General features: G+C 45.9%; 1 protein-coding gene across 23 annotated transcripts in view; it reads left to right on the forward strand.

Annotated features, from left to right (window-relative positions):
- Positions 1-16,586, forward strand: part of DYSF (dysferlin) — a 218,481-nt gene that overhangs the window by 35,409 nt on the left and 166,486 nt on the right. For all 23 annotated transcript variants that reach the window (XM_065929506.1, XM_065929513.1, XM_065929517.1 and 20 more), the window contains exon 4: positions 13,835-13,940. In XM_065929506.1, the coding sequence (XP_065785578.1) occupies positions 13,835-13,940 (106 nt within the window). The remainder of the gene's footprint in view (positions 1-13,834; positions 13,941-16,586) is intronic.

The raw sequence follows: 16,586 nt of genomic DNA on the forward strand, positions 1-16,586 counted from the left end.
GATGGAGGGACCACCACTCATGGTGTCTCCTCAACGGTGTCCTTAAACATCCCCTGAGTTGTGTGCCTGAGTGTGTGTGTGTGTGTGTGTGTGTGTGTCCTGCTAGGTCAGGGGCTATCTGACTTTCCTGTTGTGCTAACTCACTAAATCTAATGAGATCGGTGCAGCTGAGCTAGTGATGAATGGGTTTGAGTCGTAATACACATGTTTTTAGTTGACATGTCTTTTTCTTAGTTTAAAAGATAAAGAATGGGCACCAGCCCAGGTGGGAAGCATGAGTCAAGTGTTCGGGCCTGGTGGGCTGGGAAGACCCAGAGGAATCGGGTGGAGAGGGAGGTGGGATGGGGGACCAGGATGGGGAATTCGTGTAACTCTATGGCTGATTCATATCAATGTATGACAAAACCCACTGAAAAATAAAAAATTAAAAAAAAAAAAAAAAAAAAGAATGGGAAACTGACGCATGGAGACCCTTCTAGAGTTTTTCTGGGGAAATAATTTCAAACCCAGAAAAATTTCAAAAATAGAACAGAGAACATTCACATACTCTTTACTCAGATTCACTTATTGATAAGGCTCTATTCCATTTGCTTTATAATATTCTCTCTCTCACTATCTCCTCTCCCTCCTTCCTCCCCTTTTCTTTCTCTCCCACTTGAGGGTAAGTTTTACTCATCATGGCCCTTTATCTTTAAATACTTCTGTGTATATTTACTAAGAGTAGGGATTTTTTTTACATAAGTACAGTAAGTTACCAATTTCAGCAAATTTAACACAGTTGCCAGTACAGTAAGTTACCAATTTCAGCAAATTTAACACGGTTGCCTACGTTAATCCACTGTTTGTATTTTAATCCTATCAGCTGGCCACATTATGTCTTTTATGGCACTTCCCCCCTCTCTTTTCCTGTATAGGATCCCCAGTCTAGACTCTCACACTGAATTTCATCATCATATTTCCATAACCTATTTTACTTTGGTTCATTTCCACAGTTGGGACAATTTATATTTTTGAATAACTTTTGTGTGTATATGTGCTTAGTTGCTCAGTCATGTCCGACTCTTTGCAACCTCATGAACTATAGCCCACGAGCTCCTCTGTCCATGGAATTCTCCAGGCACGAATACTGGAGTGGATTGCCGTTTCCTCCTGCAGGGGATCTTCCTGACCCAGGGATTGAACTCAAGTCTCCTGTGTTTCCTGCATTGCAGGTGGATTCTTTATCTGCTGAGCCATCCAGGAAGCTTTGAATAATATAATACCCCAATTAAAAAATCAAATATTCCTCAAATTAAAAAAGAATATTCCTCATTTGGAGTTTGTCTGATGTCTTTCTCATAATTAGATTTATGATCAGTTTGGGTTACTGACTCCTGACTGGAATCTGTCATAGTTCATCTCATAGTTGTGTCATAGTTGTGTTTTGTCTGAGGATCTGGAGATACATGGTATCCCTCTTTGGTGATATTCATTTCAGTCACCTGTCAAGGTATTGTCTAATTTTTCCATTGCATCTTTACTGTTATTTTTTCCTCCTTGAAGTATATTAAGAGACATTTGAATACTCTGCAAATATCCTGCTCATCATCAAAATATTCCTGTAGATTTAACATCCACAGGTGCCTCTTGACTGATTCAGTCTTTACCATGAAGGTTGTGAACTGGCTCTCCATTCCCAGCACTCCCTTCATAATTTACCAGTCTGGGCTGTGGAAACCTTTCCCCTGGGAGGCTGTTGTCGTCTTTGGACCGCTGCACCTGTTCATGCTTTAGCTCATGGCACCACGGCATAGGGGAGACCTGGAGTACTGATGGGGGATCTGCACCCTTGCAGGAGTGGAGGCCACTTTCAGCGGAAGAGCCTCTCTCTTAGGGTCCCTCCGCCATGCCTGCCACAGGCCCGGCTGCCTCTCTCTGACTGGCTGGTTTCTCCTGGGGTCTCAGCTAGACCTGTTCCCCTCACAGGACCCTTCCCTTCCTGCCTCTCATCAGTTCCCTAGAGGAGGGGCAGGCACTGGGAAGCACCTGGGTCAGTCATGAGGCAGAGGGGGTGAGAGGAAAGCGTGTACGGGAGCCTTTACTGTGGTTTCCTCAGAAAAGAAAGGGCTAGGCAGGGTAAGCAGAAAGTGAAGAGGAAAGTGCCTCTTGATGAACGTGAAAGAGGAGAGTGAAAAAGCTGGTTTAAAACTCAGCATTCAAAAAACTAAGATCGTGGCATCTGGTCCTATCACTTCATGGCAAATAGATGGGGAAACAATGAAAAGACTGACAGACTTTATTTTGGGGGGCTCCAAAATCACTGCAGATGGTAATTGCAGGCATGAAATTAAAAGACACTTGTTCCTTGGAAGAAAAACCATGACCAACCTAGACAGCATATTAAAAAGCAGAGACGTTACTTTGCTGACAAAAGTCCATCTAGTCAAAGCTATGGTTTTTCCAGTGGTCATGTATGGATGTGAGAGTTGGACCATAAAGAGAGCTGAGCACCGAGCTTTTGAATTGTGGTGTCGGAGAAGACTCTTGAGAGTCCCTTGGATGGCAAGGAGATCCAACCAGTCCATCCGAAAGGAAATCAGTCCTGAATATTCATTGGAAGGGCTGATGTTGAAGCTGAAGCTCCAATACTTTGGTCATCGATGTGAAGAACTGACTCCTTAGAAAAGACCCTGATGCTGGGACAGATTGAAGGCAGGAGAAGAAGGGCACTACAGAGGATGAGATGGTTGGGTGACATCACTGACTTGATGGACATGAGTTTGAGCAAGCTCTGGGAGTTGGTGATGGACAGGGAAGCCTGGCATGCTGCAGTCCATGGGGTTGCAAAGAGTTGGACACGACTGAGCGACTGAACGGAACTGAACTGAGGCAGGGTAAGTGGGTTTAGGAATGGCTGTGAAAGTGAAAGTGTTAGTCACTCAGTCATGTTTGATTCTTTGTAACCCGGAGGAACTGTAGCCTGTCAGGCTCCTCTGTCCATGGGATTTTCCAGGCAAGAATACTGATTGAACATGGGTCTCTTGCATTGCAGGCAGATTTTTTAGCATCTGAGCCACCTGGAAAACCCTTAGAGATGGCGGGTCTGAATAATTTCAGCGGGCTGTGGGATGTTGGGCTGCATGGAGTTTTGTGGTACCTGGTCCTGGGGTTTCAGGGCAGGGGAATGTTGGTTGAGTGGGAGCCCTCTGTAGAGGAGTGGTGGGGGTGTGGGCTCTGGATTGGTTGGTTTGCATATGAAAGGTGCAGTTGCCAGTGAGTCCTTTACTGTCTCTAGGAATTGGCCAGCCCTGGGAAGGGCAGCCTCTCCAAAGTGAGCAAAGCCTTAGATGTCAAAATATGTCATGAAAATATAGAAAATAAGAAGGCATGATTAATACATCTCGGAATTAGATTTTTTTTGAAAAAGATTGAACTAGATCAAATTTATAGCCTGGGTTCCTGTTTCCATGGATGAGGCAAACCAAGGATTTTTTTGTGTCTTTCATGATGTGCTCACAGAGCTCCAAGGTATACCTGCTAGTCTATGATTGGGTCTAAGGCCAGGCCTTTGAGTCTGGCTCTGTCAGTTATTTGTGTGAAATCAGAAAGGTCAAATGACTTTCTGAGTTCCAGTTTCCTCATCTGTAAGATAAACTGAACTAACACCAGTATACTACCCTACCGCTGTGACAAGTATACTTGTAGAGTGCTTGGCGACGTATCTAATATACACTCAGTCATGAGGCAGGCAGCTCTTAGTAGAACTTAAGTTCCATGAGGTCAGGCCCAGTATTTTGTCTGATGTGCGAAGTATTTATTGAATGAATAAATTATAAAATTTAAAAAACATTTTTATGCTTCATTTTTAAATTTAACTTTTGAGTTTGTAAAAAAATTTAAGGAGCTATAAAACCAGAAATGATTTTAAAAAATGCAGTGAAATTCTTCCTTTTGTTTCTCCATCTGCTTCTCATCTTTCTCCCATGGTTATAACTGTTTTTTGTTTCTTCTCTACCACTCTTATTATTGCTTAATCACTAGTATAAATTCTGACTTTCCTACTTTTACACAATAGCTAGTATATTTATTTATTAAAATAGATTTTTTTTGTATGGTGGTAAAATATAACATGGACATGGAACAACAGATTGGTTCCAAATAGGAAAAGGAGTACTTCAAGGCTGTATATTGTCACTCTGCTTATTTAACTTATATGCAGAGTATATCATGAGAAATGCTGGGCTGGAGGAAGCACAAGCTGGAATCAAGATTGCCGGGAGAAATACCAATAACCTTAGACATGTAGATGACACCACCCTTATGGCAGAAAGTGAAGAAGAACTAAAGAGCCTCTTGATGAAAGTGAAAGAGGAGAGTGAAAAGGTTGGCTTAAAGCTCAACATTCAGAAAACTAAGATCATGGCATCCGGTCCCATCACTTCATGGCAAATAGATGGGGAAACGGTGTCAGACTTTATTTTTTTGGGCTCCAAAATCACTGCAGATGGTGATTGCAGCCATGAAATTAAAAGACGCTTACTCCTTGGAAGGAAAGTTATGACCAACCTAGACAGCATATTAAAAAGCAGAAACATTACCGTCTAGTCAAGGCTATGGTTTTTCCAGTAGTCATGTATGGATGAGAGTTGGACTATAAAGAAAGCTGAGCACTGAAGAATTGATGCTTTTGAACTGTGGTGTTGGAGAAGACTCTTGAGAGTCCCTTGGACTACAAGGAGATCCACCCAGTCCATCCTAAAGGAGATCAGTCCTGGGTGTTCATTGGAAGGGCTGATGTTGAAACTGAAACTCCAATACTTTAGGCCACCTGATGCAAGGAGCTGACTCATTCAAAAAGACCCTGATGCTGGGAAACATTGAGGGCAGGAGGAGAAGGGGGGAACAGAGAATGAGATGGTTGGATGGCATCACCGACTGGATGGACATGAGTTTGAGTAAACTCCGGGAGTTGATGATGGACAGGGAGGCCTGGCGTGCTGCAGTTCATGGGATCGCAAAGAGTCAGACTTGACTGAGCGACTGAACTGAACTGAAGATATAACAATTACCATCTTAACCATTTTTAAGTATATATATAGTTTAGTGATATTAAATACATTAGCATTGTTATGTAGCCATCACCCCCATCCATCCCTGTAACTCTTTTCATCTATAAAACTAAAGCTCTATACCCAGTAAATAATAACTTCCCATTGTCCCCTCCCTCCATCCTCTGGCAGCCAGCATTAGACTTTCTGACTACTCTAAGTAATAGGTAGCATATTATACACAATTTTTTGAACTTGGTTTTTCACTTAACAATGTATGTTTAAAAAAAAAAAATATTAAAAAAAAATTGAGGTATAGGTGATTTACAATGTTGTGTTAGTTTCTCCTGTGCAGCAAAGTGATTCAGTTTACATGTATATATATTTTATATCTATACACACACACACACACATATTTTTCTAAAATATTCTTTTCCATTATGATTATCATAGGATGTTGAATATAATTCTCTGTGCTATATAGTAGGACCTTGTTGTTTATCCATTCTATATATAAAAGCTTACATCTACTAACTCCAGCCTCCCATTCAACCCACCCCCCCATCCCTCCCCCACTTAACAACCACCAATCTGTTCTCTATGTCCATGATTCTATTTCATAGAGAGGTTCATTTGCATCATCGTTTAGATTCCACATATAAGTGACATCACATGGTATTTGTCATTCTTTTTCTGACCTACTTCACTTAGTGTGAAAATCTCTAGTTGCATCCATGTTGCTGTGAGATGGCATTATTTCATTTTTTATGGCTTAGTAGTATTCCATGTGTATTTGTACCACATCTTCTTTACCCATTTATCTGTTGATGGACATTTAGGTTGTGTCCATGTCTTGGTTATTGTGAATACTGCTGCTATGAACAAAAAGGTGCATTTATCTTTTTGAATTACTGTTTTGTCTGGATATATGTCCAGGAGTGGGCTTGCTAGATCATGCAGTAATCTGTATTATCTGTATAATCACACAACATAATTCTGTTTTCAGTTTTCTGAGGTACCTCCATACTGTTTTCCACAGTGGTTATACCAATGTACAATCTCCCACCAACAGTGTAGGAGATTTCCCTTTTCTCCACACTCTCTCCATCATTTATTTGTAGACTTTTTAATGATAACCATTCTGACTGATGTGAGGTGGTACCTCGTTGTAGTTTTGATTTGCATTTCCCTAATAATTAGCAATGCTGAACATCTTTTCCTGTTTCATTTCAGTAGGCCATGTGCCTACTGGCCATCTGTATTTCTTTTTTTGAGAAATGTCTGTTTAGGTCGTCTGCCCATTTATCAGTTGGGTTGTTTGCTTTTTTGTTGTTGAATTGTGTGAACTGTATGTGTATTCTGGAAATTAAGCACTGTTGGTTATGCTGTTTGTAAATATTTTCCCCATTCTGCAGTTTGTCTTTTCATTTTATTGTTTCCCATAATGTGCAAAAGCTTGTAAGTTTGACTCGGTCCTATTTGTTTACTTTTGTTTTTATTTCCATTGCCTTGGGAGATTGACCTAAGAAAACATTGGCATGATTTATGTCAGAGAAAGTTTTGCCTTTGATCTCTTCTAGGACTTGGATGGTATCACGTCTTGTCTTTAAGTCATTTTGAGTTTATTTTTGTGGTGAGAGGGGTGTGTTCTAATGTCACTGATTTACATGTGGCTGTTCAACTTTCCCAACACCACTTGCTGAAGAGACAGTCTTTTTTCCCATTGTTTATTCTTGTCTCCTTTGTCAAATATTAATTGACCATAGGGGTGTGGGCTTATTTCTGGGCTGTCTATATTCTGATCCATTGATCCATATGCTTAACAATGTATCTTGAAGAATTTCCATACATTATAAATCTACAGTGTAATATTCCCATTATTTTTATAGCTGTAGATAGTGAAGGACAGGGAAGCCTGGCATGCTACAGTCCATGGGGTCACAAAGAGTTGGACATGACTTAGTGACTGAACAATAAATAACAACATAGTATTCTGTTGTATGTCTAAACTTACTCATCTTCTATGCTTGACATTTGGGTTGCCTCCTGTGTTTTGTTCTTATGAACAATGATGTAAAATGGCCCACTGTTTTATTTATTTACTTATTTATTTTAACTTTTATTGGAGTATAGTTGATTTACAGTGTTGTGCTAGTTTTAAATGTACAGCATAGTGAGTCATCCATTACATATATCTACTCTTTAAGATTCTTTTCCCGTATGTGGCCAGATGTTTTAAAATAAAATTGTTTTGATTTCCTTGTGCTTTGTTAAAATCAACTTACTTGGCCACCTTAATTCTTACCCTCCCACTTAAGGCTCAGACTTGGAGGTCACCACCTCCCATTTCTGGCGGGACAGTAACCTGCCTGGGTGATGAGTTTGAATGAGTTCTTCTTGCATGAGGAAAAGTATGCCTGTCAACATGGAAGCTGCTTTGACCTTCCCCTCCTTCCATGCTGATTCCTGACCTCGCTTTCTGTCTTTGGGATGGCAGCAGCTCTTTCGGCCCCCAAACTTGTGCCCTCACATTCCAGTGGCTTCAGAACACAGCACAGCCAAGAGGGATGACAGGGTCTGGAGAGGCTGGGCAGCACATTTTTCTATCAGTAGGCTGTGCAGAATGGAGGGTGGGGGGCAAGGCTCGCAGGCTTTTATTCCAGCTTGCCGGGCTCCATACACACTCAGAGCTGGCTCCCAGGCCCCCAGGGCCATGCTTGCCTCATTTGTGCTGAGTCCTGCCTGCCACTAAAGGTTGGTACCCACCAAGTGTGCAGCATCCCTCTTATGCAGAAGGCTGGGTGCCCTAAGTTCTGTGTCTCAGTCTTGATCTCAGGATGGGTTGAGTCTCCTCAAGGGTCTGCATCCTCCCAGATCTGATCCCCCTGAATAACACCATGTCTCCTCTCTCTTCCCTGAAATGAATGAATGAAGGGTGGCCCATCAGGGTTTTTCCATCTCCATCAGCCTCAGACTGTCCCTCTTCCCTCCTTCTTCCTCTCACTCAGAGGACGCTCTGCCTTTCTCGCATTTTGACCCCACAGTCGGCTCCTTAGGCTTAGGGACAGGCATCCTGCCTCCAGTCTTTCCTCCTGGTGGAATGGGGGCCTGTGAAGCCGCCCAGCCCCTCGGAAGGGCTGACCACAGGGCCTATGCAGGGCTGGGAGGTGGGGGTATTTTATGACCCAGAAAGTCGTTGAAGGGAGGAAATAACAAGCAGTCCAAGGAGCAGGCCGTGGAGGTGCCTGTTCCCCGGGCTGGCAGGGGTGGAGTCGCCGCTTCCTCCTGCATTTCCTCCCATTGTTCCCGCCCCGCGTCCGGGAATTTTCCCGGGCGGAGGGCTGGGCGGGCAGCGAGGGAGGCAGAGGAGGGTGGGCTGCTCTGTGCTCAGCGATCCGCTGCGCTCCGGCTGCCGCTCCCAGGTTGCACCGCCAGGCCCGCCAGCCATCTGCTCCCCTGCCCGCCCTGGGAATCTGGGGACCAAATTTGTCAACCAGAAAATAGTGCACGAGGCTGCAAATAAGAAAGTAGTTTATTTGGGATTTTAAGAATTGCATTTCAGGGGGCTTCCCTGGTGGCTCAGTGGTAAGGAATCCGCCTGCCAATGCAGGGGACACAGGGTTGGATCCCTGATTCGGGAAGATCCCACATGCCTGGGGACAACTAAGTCTGTGGTCACAACTACTGAGCCTGTGCTCTAGAGCCTGGGGGCCACAACTACTGAAGCCTGTGTCCTGCACCCTTGGGCCAGTGCCCCAAAACTAGCGAGTAGCCCCCGCTCACCGCAACTAGAAAAAAGCCACAATTAGAGAAAAGCTGAGCAGCAATGAAGACCCAGCATTGCCAAAAATAAATAAACAAGCATTAAAAAAATGTAATATGGGAGACACAAATTCAGGTACCTGTGAAAGTATTGGGAGAAAGAAGGGCTTATAAAGACAAAAAAAAAAAAAAAAAAAAAAAGGTTGTTAGAAGTTGCCTAGAGAGAGTTGTGATTGACTTTGACAATATTTGTGCTTTAAGTATTACAAGTTGTTCCAGGGTAGGGGTCTGATAGATGGGTAGACTCTGAGTTATTTTAGGGCAAAGATCCCATAAATATCTTGGTTTTTGGCAGGTGTTCTGAATGACTTCATCAGGTCAAAAGGTCATATTAAATCCAGGCTGAGCCATATATGAATCACACTTCATTAATGACCTTCCAACTCCAACTTATAGAGCTCTCTTAGCAATACCGACTCTATTTCACAAGTTCTAGGGCAGGGTCCGCCATCTGCCATCTGCCTGCTCAAGCAAGTCCCTCCTTTCTGCTGCCATAGGTTTCCAGTGTCACATTGTTACCCAGAAACTGAGTTCGTCTCTTAGTGGGTATCGAGCCAAAAGACACAACCGAGTCAAAGATAGGGAGAAGGAAGGATTTATTTCTTGCAGCAAGTAAGGAGAACATAGGGAACGTTTCCCAAAGCAGTGTCTCCCCAAACAGCAGAACTGGGGAAGTTTTAAGCTAAAGGGTATATGCATATTCATGAAAGGATCTGGGCAGTAGGCAGAGTCCAAGTTTTAGTTGATTGAAGGACTGAGGGTCAGAAAAGGTCAACGTCGTTATCCCTTATATTCTAGCTGACCCAGTTGTTGCTGTTATTTAATCTCTATGTTGTGTCTGACTCTTTTGCAACCCCATGGACGGTAGCTTGCCAGACTCCTCTGTCCACGAAATTTCTCAAGGAGGAATACTGGACTGGATTGCCATTTCCTTCTCCAGGGGATCTTTCCAACGCAGGGATCAAACTTGTCTCCTGCTTGGCAGGTGAATTCTTTGCCATGAGGGCCCAGGGGTGTTATTTAAATTCTGCAAAACAGCTCAAGAATGTACATTAAACTAGTCTTTACCATTGAAATAGGACTGGGAGTCTTTACAATTGATTTATTTTTGTTATTATTACTTTCGCCTGGTAAGCTTGTCCTTGTGTTTTCCTAAGATCATTATTACTGAGACCTGTTCAAAGACAAGGACTGTGGCCAGGCTTAGATCATCAAATGACTTACGCCCCAGATGGCTCCTGGTTTGTCAAGAAAGCCATTCTTCGTTCTCTGTCTCCCAGGGACCACTGCCCTGTCTGCTTTCAGCATGGATTCCTGGTTTTCTACACTTACTCCCTGGTATTCTTGACATTGCTCTGGTTGTGAGAACAGTTCAGTCAACACACTGGCGACAGGGGCCTTCCCCTTGCTGACTCTGGGATGGAGACAGTCCAGGAGGCCTGCCTTAGTGAGCTGTGGCACAAGCCTGCTCTGCTCTGCAAAGGAGTATAAGACAAACTGCTGCAGGAAGGGGGACCGCCTCCAGCGCCCAATAGTGGGCTCTTGTCTAACACGTGGAAATGAAGTGTCCCAGGAGACATGTGCTGACAAAGCAAGAGATTTTATTGGGAAGGGCTCCTGGGTGGAGAGCAGCGGGGTGAGGGGACCCAGGAGAACAGCTCTGCCACGTGGCTCATGCTCGGGTTTTTCCCGGGTGTCTTTGGCTAATCAGTCTGACCAGGGTCCTTCCTGCTGGTGACGTTTGCATCATTCAGCCAAGGTGGAGTCCGATGAGAACGATCCTGGTAGGCTGGTAGGACATATGGACTGGCATCTCCTCTCTTCTTTTGACTTTTCTCTAATTCTTCTGGTAGGTGGTGTTTCTTACCAGGACCTCCTGTTTTGTAAGATAACGCGTGCCAAGTGGTTACTATCAGGCCTGGCCAGGGTAGTTGGTTTCAGTCAGTGGTTCCCCTAATGAAACCAGTCTGAATTCTAGAAAATGTGCTTCCTAGCATCCTGAGTGGTTTTAGAACTCTGGAATGAATATTAGCAAACACCTCTCCCTTTAGCTCTGTTGAAACACAAATTGAACCAAGTAAATCTGAATATCTAATTGGTTCTATTCAATAACTCATGAATTGACTGGGCTTCTTGGGTGGCTCAGATAGAGTCCACCTGCAACGCAGGAGACCTGGCTTTCATCCCTGGGTCAGGAAGATCCCCTGGAGAAGGTAATGGCTACGGACTCCAGTGTTCTTGTGTGGAGAATTCCACGGACAGAGGAGCCCAGGAGGCCACAGTTCATGGGGTCGTAAAGAGTCGGACATGACTGTCTAATTCTTTCACTTTCATGACTCATGAATTCAGAGCAACTGGAAAGGTGCTCCAAGGGGTTGTACAAAATGGAAAGTTTTATAGGCAGAAGGCAGGTGGGGCAAGAAGATATTAACTAAAGAAAAGAAAGGGTTATTTTAAAGCCAGGACATCAACTTTTTGGGAGTTGAGAAGGGATCAGGCAAGGGTTTATCATGCTGATTACCTCATCTTCCACTGGCTGGGGTGGGAGTGGGGTGGAGCGGACCCACATAACAGATGTGCATTTTGGTGCTTGACCAGAATATTCCAGACCGGCCTATTAAGGTTACATTTCTGGGAAAAGTTGAAACTGCAATTAGACCCATAATTAAATCTAGGTTTTGTACTATGGGCTTTAGCATGAGTGACACCATTTTGAGCCTGTGGTTTTCTTTTTTACAGCCTCTTCTGTAAAGAAATGTTAGAAAAATTGGTCTTGAATAAATATCAGGCTGGGCTTTCCTGGTGGCTCAGTGGTAAAGAATCCACCTGCAATGCAGGAGCTGCAGGAGTTGTGGATTTGATCCTTGAGTCGGGAAGATCCCCTGCAGGAGGGCATGGCAACCCATTCCAGTATTCTTGCCTGGAGAATCCCATGGACAGAGGAGCCTGGCGGGCTACAGGCCATAGATTCACAAAGGGTCAGACACAACTGAAGCTATTTAGCATGTGCACACGCATGTATGTGTCAGGCTTATTGCCTTGCTAACAAAGAAACTTGCAAAGCAACTAAGAGTCTGCTGGTTCCAAGAGGGATGGAGATAAAGGAAATTTTATTGCTGAGAAACTTACACAAACAGCTAGTTTTTAAAATTTATTTTTATCATGATAAAACATACATAACAAAACTCACCACTTAACCATTTTGATGTTTAGTGGTGTTAAGTACATTTACAATTTGTGTGGCCATTGCCATTATCTATCTCCAGAACTTTTCATCTTCCTCAGACTGAAACTCTGTACCCCCTAAATAATAACTCCCTCTTTCCTCATCCCCCACCCCACATAACTGCTAACCTGCTTTCTGTCCCTATGAATTTAACCACTCTAGGTCACCATACAGTATTTGTCTTTTTGTGTCTGTCTTATTTCACTTGGCATAATATCGCCAAGATTCATCCATGTTGCAGCAAGTGTCAGAACTTTCCTCCTCTTTAGGATTCAATAATATTCTGTTGTATACATTTACTATGTTTTATTTATCTATTCATCTACCGTTACACACTTGGGTTGCTTCCACCTTTTGGCAGTTGTGAATAATGCTGTTATGAACTTGGGTGTACAAGTATCTCTTTGAGTCCCTGATTTAAATTCTTTTGGGTATTTACTCAGAAGAGGAATTGCTAAATCATATGGTAATTTTATGTTTAACCTTTTGAGGAACTACCATGCTGTTTTCCATAGTTGCTGCATCCTTTTCCATTCTAACCAGTGTTTCAATTTCTCAACACAAGGGTTTCAGTTTCTCAACATCCTTGCCAACATTTGTTGTTTTCTGTTTCTTTTAACTTTTTATTTTATATGGAAGTATAGCCGATTAATAATGTTGTGGTAGTTTCAGGCTGACAGCAAAGGGACTCAGCTGTCCATGTACGTGTCTCCCTTCTCTGATTTCTGAATGTGAAGTGCTACATCATTGTGAATAGCCAGTTTTAACAATTAGTTAATTAGGTCAAGATGGAAGTTTTATTTCGTTAAGTCATAAAAATTCATATTCAAATCAGTTGTTATAGACACCAGAAAAATGAAGGTCCCAGATAACAGGTGTGCTATTTATCCATCAGGAAAAAATTATGAAGCAAATGATGAAAGTACATCTGTGACTGGTCGTAGCTCACGTCCTGACAGTAAGGTGCAGGAATCATGCCCACGTTCGATGCAGACACAGCCACAGTTCTGACTGACAGAGGCCACTTGCTGCTCTGATTTCCTCACTGCTGCAGAACACATTTTGCTCACTTTTTGGCTTAGAGACACAACCTTTTCCCTTGGCCCCCTTTGAAGGGTCCCTTCGCTGGTCATCAAGTGACGACCTTCTCTTTCCTAAAAGACCATCCGTTTACGGGCCCTCTCCCCTTGGTCAGATATGGCCTCGCGTGTGTGGGTGATAGTTCTGGGCCTCTTTGGGAGTGGGGCAGACTTCTCGGCCCCAGCTTTCCTCTCTCCCCGTCCCTGAAGATAGGAGGGTCTGTGTGTTTCCCCTTCACCCTCATTGCTGGCCCAGCTCAGGGACACTGGGTAGGTCTGTGTAGTGGCAGGTCAGGAGAGCTGTGGAGGGAGCGGAGAACGCAGGCGTGCTTCCAGGAGAGGCTGCTCTGGGGGCTGTTTAGGTCTGATGGGCAGGACAACCCAGGCACATGGGGTGGTGAGGTTGGGCCTCTGGGGATGGGCAGGAGGGGTCAAAGTTGACCTTGGGGGAAAGGAACGTGTTTCTTATTCTTCTGGTGCCCGGAGAGGGGCCTGGCCTTCCAGGCCTGGTGATGGGGTATCTGCGGCAGACTGCCAGGGGAATCTTGAGGGTTCCTAGGCGTTCTAGGCAGATCAGCCTCTCCATGGGTTATCTGAGAGGTGGCAGTGGTGAAGGGTATTCGGAAGAAGAACTGGGTGCATTTGTCTGCTTTTTACTTTCTACTTTTCTCTCTCCTCAGGTTCCTGGGGGAAGCCAACATCCCCCTCCGGGAAGTCCTCGCCACCCCCAGCCTGTCTGCCAGCTTCAACGCCCCACTGCTGGACTCCAAGAAGCAGCCCACAGGGGTAAGTGTCCACTGGCCTCGGCATCCGGCCGGTTTCTGTCAGAGGCCTTGCTCTCCGACCCCAGCCATGTGTCAAGGTCCAACCTCCAGCATCCAGGCCTAGCCCACCCTGATTGAAGCTCTGGGTGCTCAGCAGGGGCCCAGGGTGGCTCGGATGGGAGGGGCAGAAGTGGGAGCTGGGCCCCCAGCAGGGCTCAAGCCAGCCTTGCCTCACACCAGTCTGCCCCAGTCACCTCCTGGGACTGGTGTTTCATAGGAAACCTGATGCCTTCCCAAGCTTCCTGGTAGTCCTTCCTTACCATCCAGGCCCTTCTCCGGGGTATGGAATAGCTGAGTCATCTGGGTCACAGATCACAGCGGGAGGGAGGAAGACATCCCCCTCCCCTGCCTGCCGGGACCTGTCAGACCCCCTTCCCTTCCTCCATTGTTCTTCCTGCTCCTCCCCCAGCCTTCCCAGCGTTCTAGCCCTCCCAGACAATTCCCAGCCCTCATCCCCAGCCTTCTGTTATTTTTAGTGAGCTAAATATACCCTCTGGGGTCCTTTCTTAATGGTCAGTAGGGGTCCTTTCTTAATGGTCAGTAGAATTCCTGACCTTCCCTCTGGGTCAGCCCCACCTCTCAGGACACACTGGGGAGTCTATCAGTTTGGAAATACTTCCTCTCAGTGGGGTCCTGGGGAGTCTCTCAGAGTGTGGCCTCCTTGCCAGTGTGTGTGTGTGTGTGTGTGTGTGTGTGTGTGTGTGTGAGGTTGGCGGCTCTTGGCTGGCTTGGTGAGTCAGGAAGTGGCCGGTCTGGGCAGAGCTCTAGAGAGTGGAAGCACTGCTTGGAACTGGGAGCCGGAGGAAGAGAGTGAGTGAAGTCACACGGTGAATTGGTGTCCAGGTGGGGACACGGATCAGGGGGTGTGTCTCCCGACTCTCAGCGGTTGAAGGGACTTGAGTGGACTCTGCGGTCACTGCCCTTCTGATGCTGGAGTTTCCCCCGACCTCTCAGGCTCCTCAAGGCTGGGATTCTTCTCTGATGGGGAAATGTCTCTTAGAGAACCCATCCCTTTCTCAGACAGTGCTCACTGGTAGACATTCTGGTTCGTGCAGGATGCATCACAGGCTGAATCCCTTTTGTCCTCCCTTGGAGCTCTTCAGGAAGAGCTCTAGGACTTCTGAGACTTCTGAGCTGCCCCTTCCGGGGATCCTGAAGATGGCCAGGGCAGGCTCCGGAGACGCAGAGCACTGATGGAGGAATCAAGGAGGGCATCGAGGCAGCAGGGGACACAGGTGTTTGGAGTCAGGGGATCTGCTTGGTGCTTTTCTCCTGCTCTCAGGGATGGGGGTTGCCTATTTTGCCCTGTGTCAGGCCCCCAATGCCTCCAACCAGAGTCTTTTGCTTCCTGACTGAGCTGCTCAAACCTCTCTTCTCTCACACCCTCTGTGCATCTGTGACATTGGTGCTTCCTGCCAGCCTGCCGGCCCCTGCTCCCCTCCAAGCTCAAAGGCCCACCCAGCCCCTGAGACACCCGGCCATGGGGCTGAGCCTGGCTGCGACTCCCCGGCTGCCTCATCTCTCCTCCTCTCACTGTGCTCCTGCACTGTCTGCACTTCCCGAGCAGCAGCAGGGAGCTGACTGCCTTCTCTTCCCTGGGCTGGGACTCCTGGCTGTCCGCAGAGCTTGTCACTCCGTCCCAGACCTTGTCTCCAAGAAGGGGTGTGAGAGCCAGAAGGTGACGGGTGGGAGTGGAACACAGGCTCCGGGAGGTGGGATAAGCTGGGTTCCCTGGACCCACCTCCAATGTGTGTGTGTGTGGAGGCTTCTCCATGCCAATCAGCAATGCCCAGATACCAGCTGGGTAGCGATGATTCAACTCAGTTCTGACACCATCTACCTGGCTATAGCAGCGGATCCCGTGGGTTACAGGCTCATCCTGCCCCCTGCCCCCTTTCAGATACTAGTGGCAAGCCCAGGCTGTTACCTGTGCTTCTAACCAACTGGCTATAGATCAGAGGTTCCCAGGCTCAGTGAATTTGCTAGAGTGGCTTACAGAACTCAGGGAAACATTTTACTTGCTAGATTACGGGTTTATTATAAAAGGATATATCTAAGGAATAGCCAGACAGAAGAGACACACAGGGCAAGGTCTGGGGAAGAGCACAGAGCTTCATGGTCTCTCCAGGAGTGCCACGCCCCCCCAGTCTCCACCCAGAAGCTCCCTGAATCACATCCTTTTGGGGTTTCATTGCACAGGCATGATTGATTAAATCAGTGGCCATCAGTGCTTGATTCAACCTCCAGCCCCTCTCTCATCCTTGGAGGTTAGGGGCAGGTCTGAAGTTACCATCCTCCAGTCACAGGTTTGGTTCTCCTGGCAATCAGCTCCATCCTCAGATGAGGTCCAAAAGTCACTGCAGAAACATAACAAGAGATACCTTTGTCACCTGTCCAAGAGTTTGGGGAGCTGTAAGCCAGGAAATGTGGACAGAGACCAACTATATATGAAAAATATACTTTGGTCATCTCAATGACTCAATCAATATATGTCTTATAAATCACAGTATAGTCTGGGACCTCCTTCCCTTCAGCCCAGGAGGTGACTCTGGCCTGTGGAGAGGGCTTGGGACCAACCTCTAGCCCCTGTGATAGGGCTGAGTTCCAC

This window comes from Muntiacus reevesi, chromosome 3 (genome assembly GCF_963930625.1).
Source record: "Muntiacus reevesi chromosome 3, mMunRee1.1, whole genome shotgun sequence".
Classification (NCBI taxonomy): domain Eukaryota; kingdom Metazoa; phylum Chordata; class Mammalia; order Artiodactyla; family Cervidae; genus Muntiacus; species Muntiacus reevesi.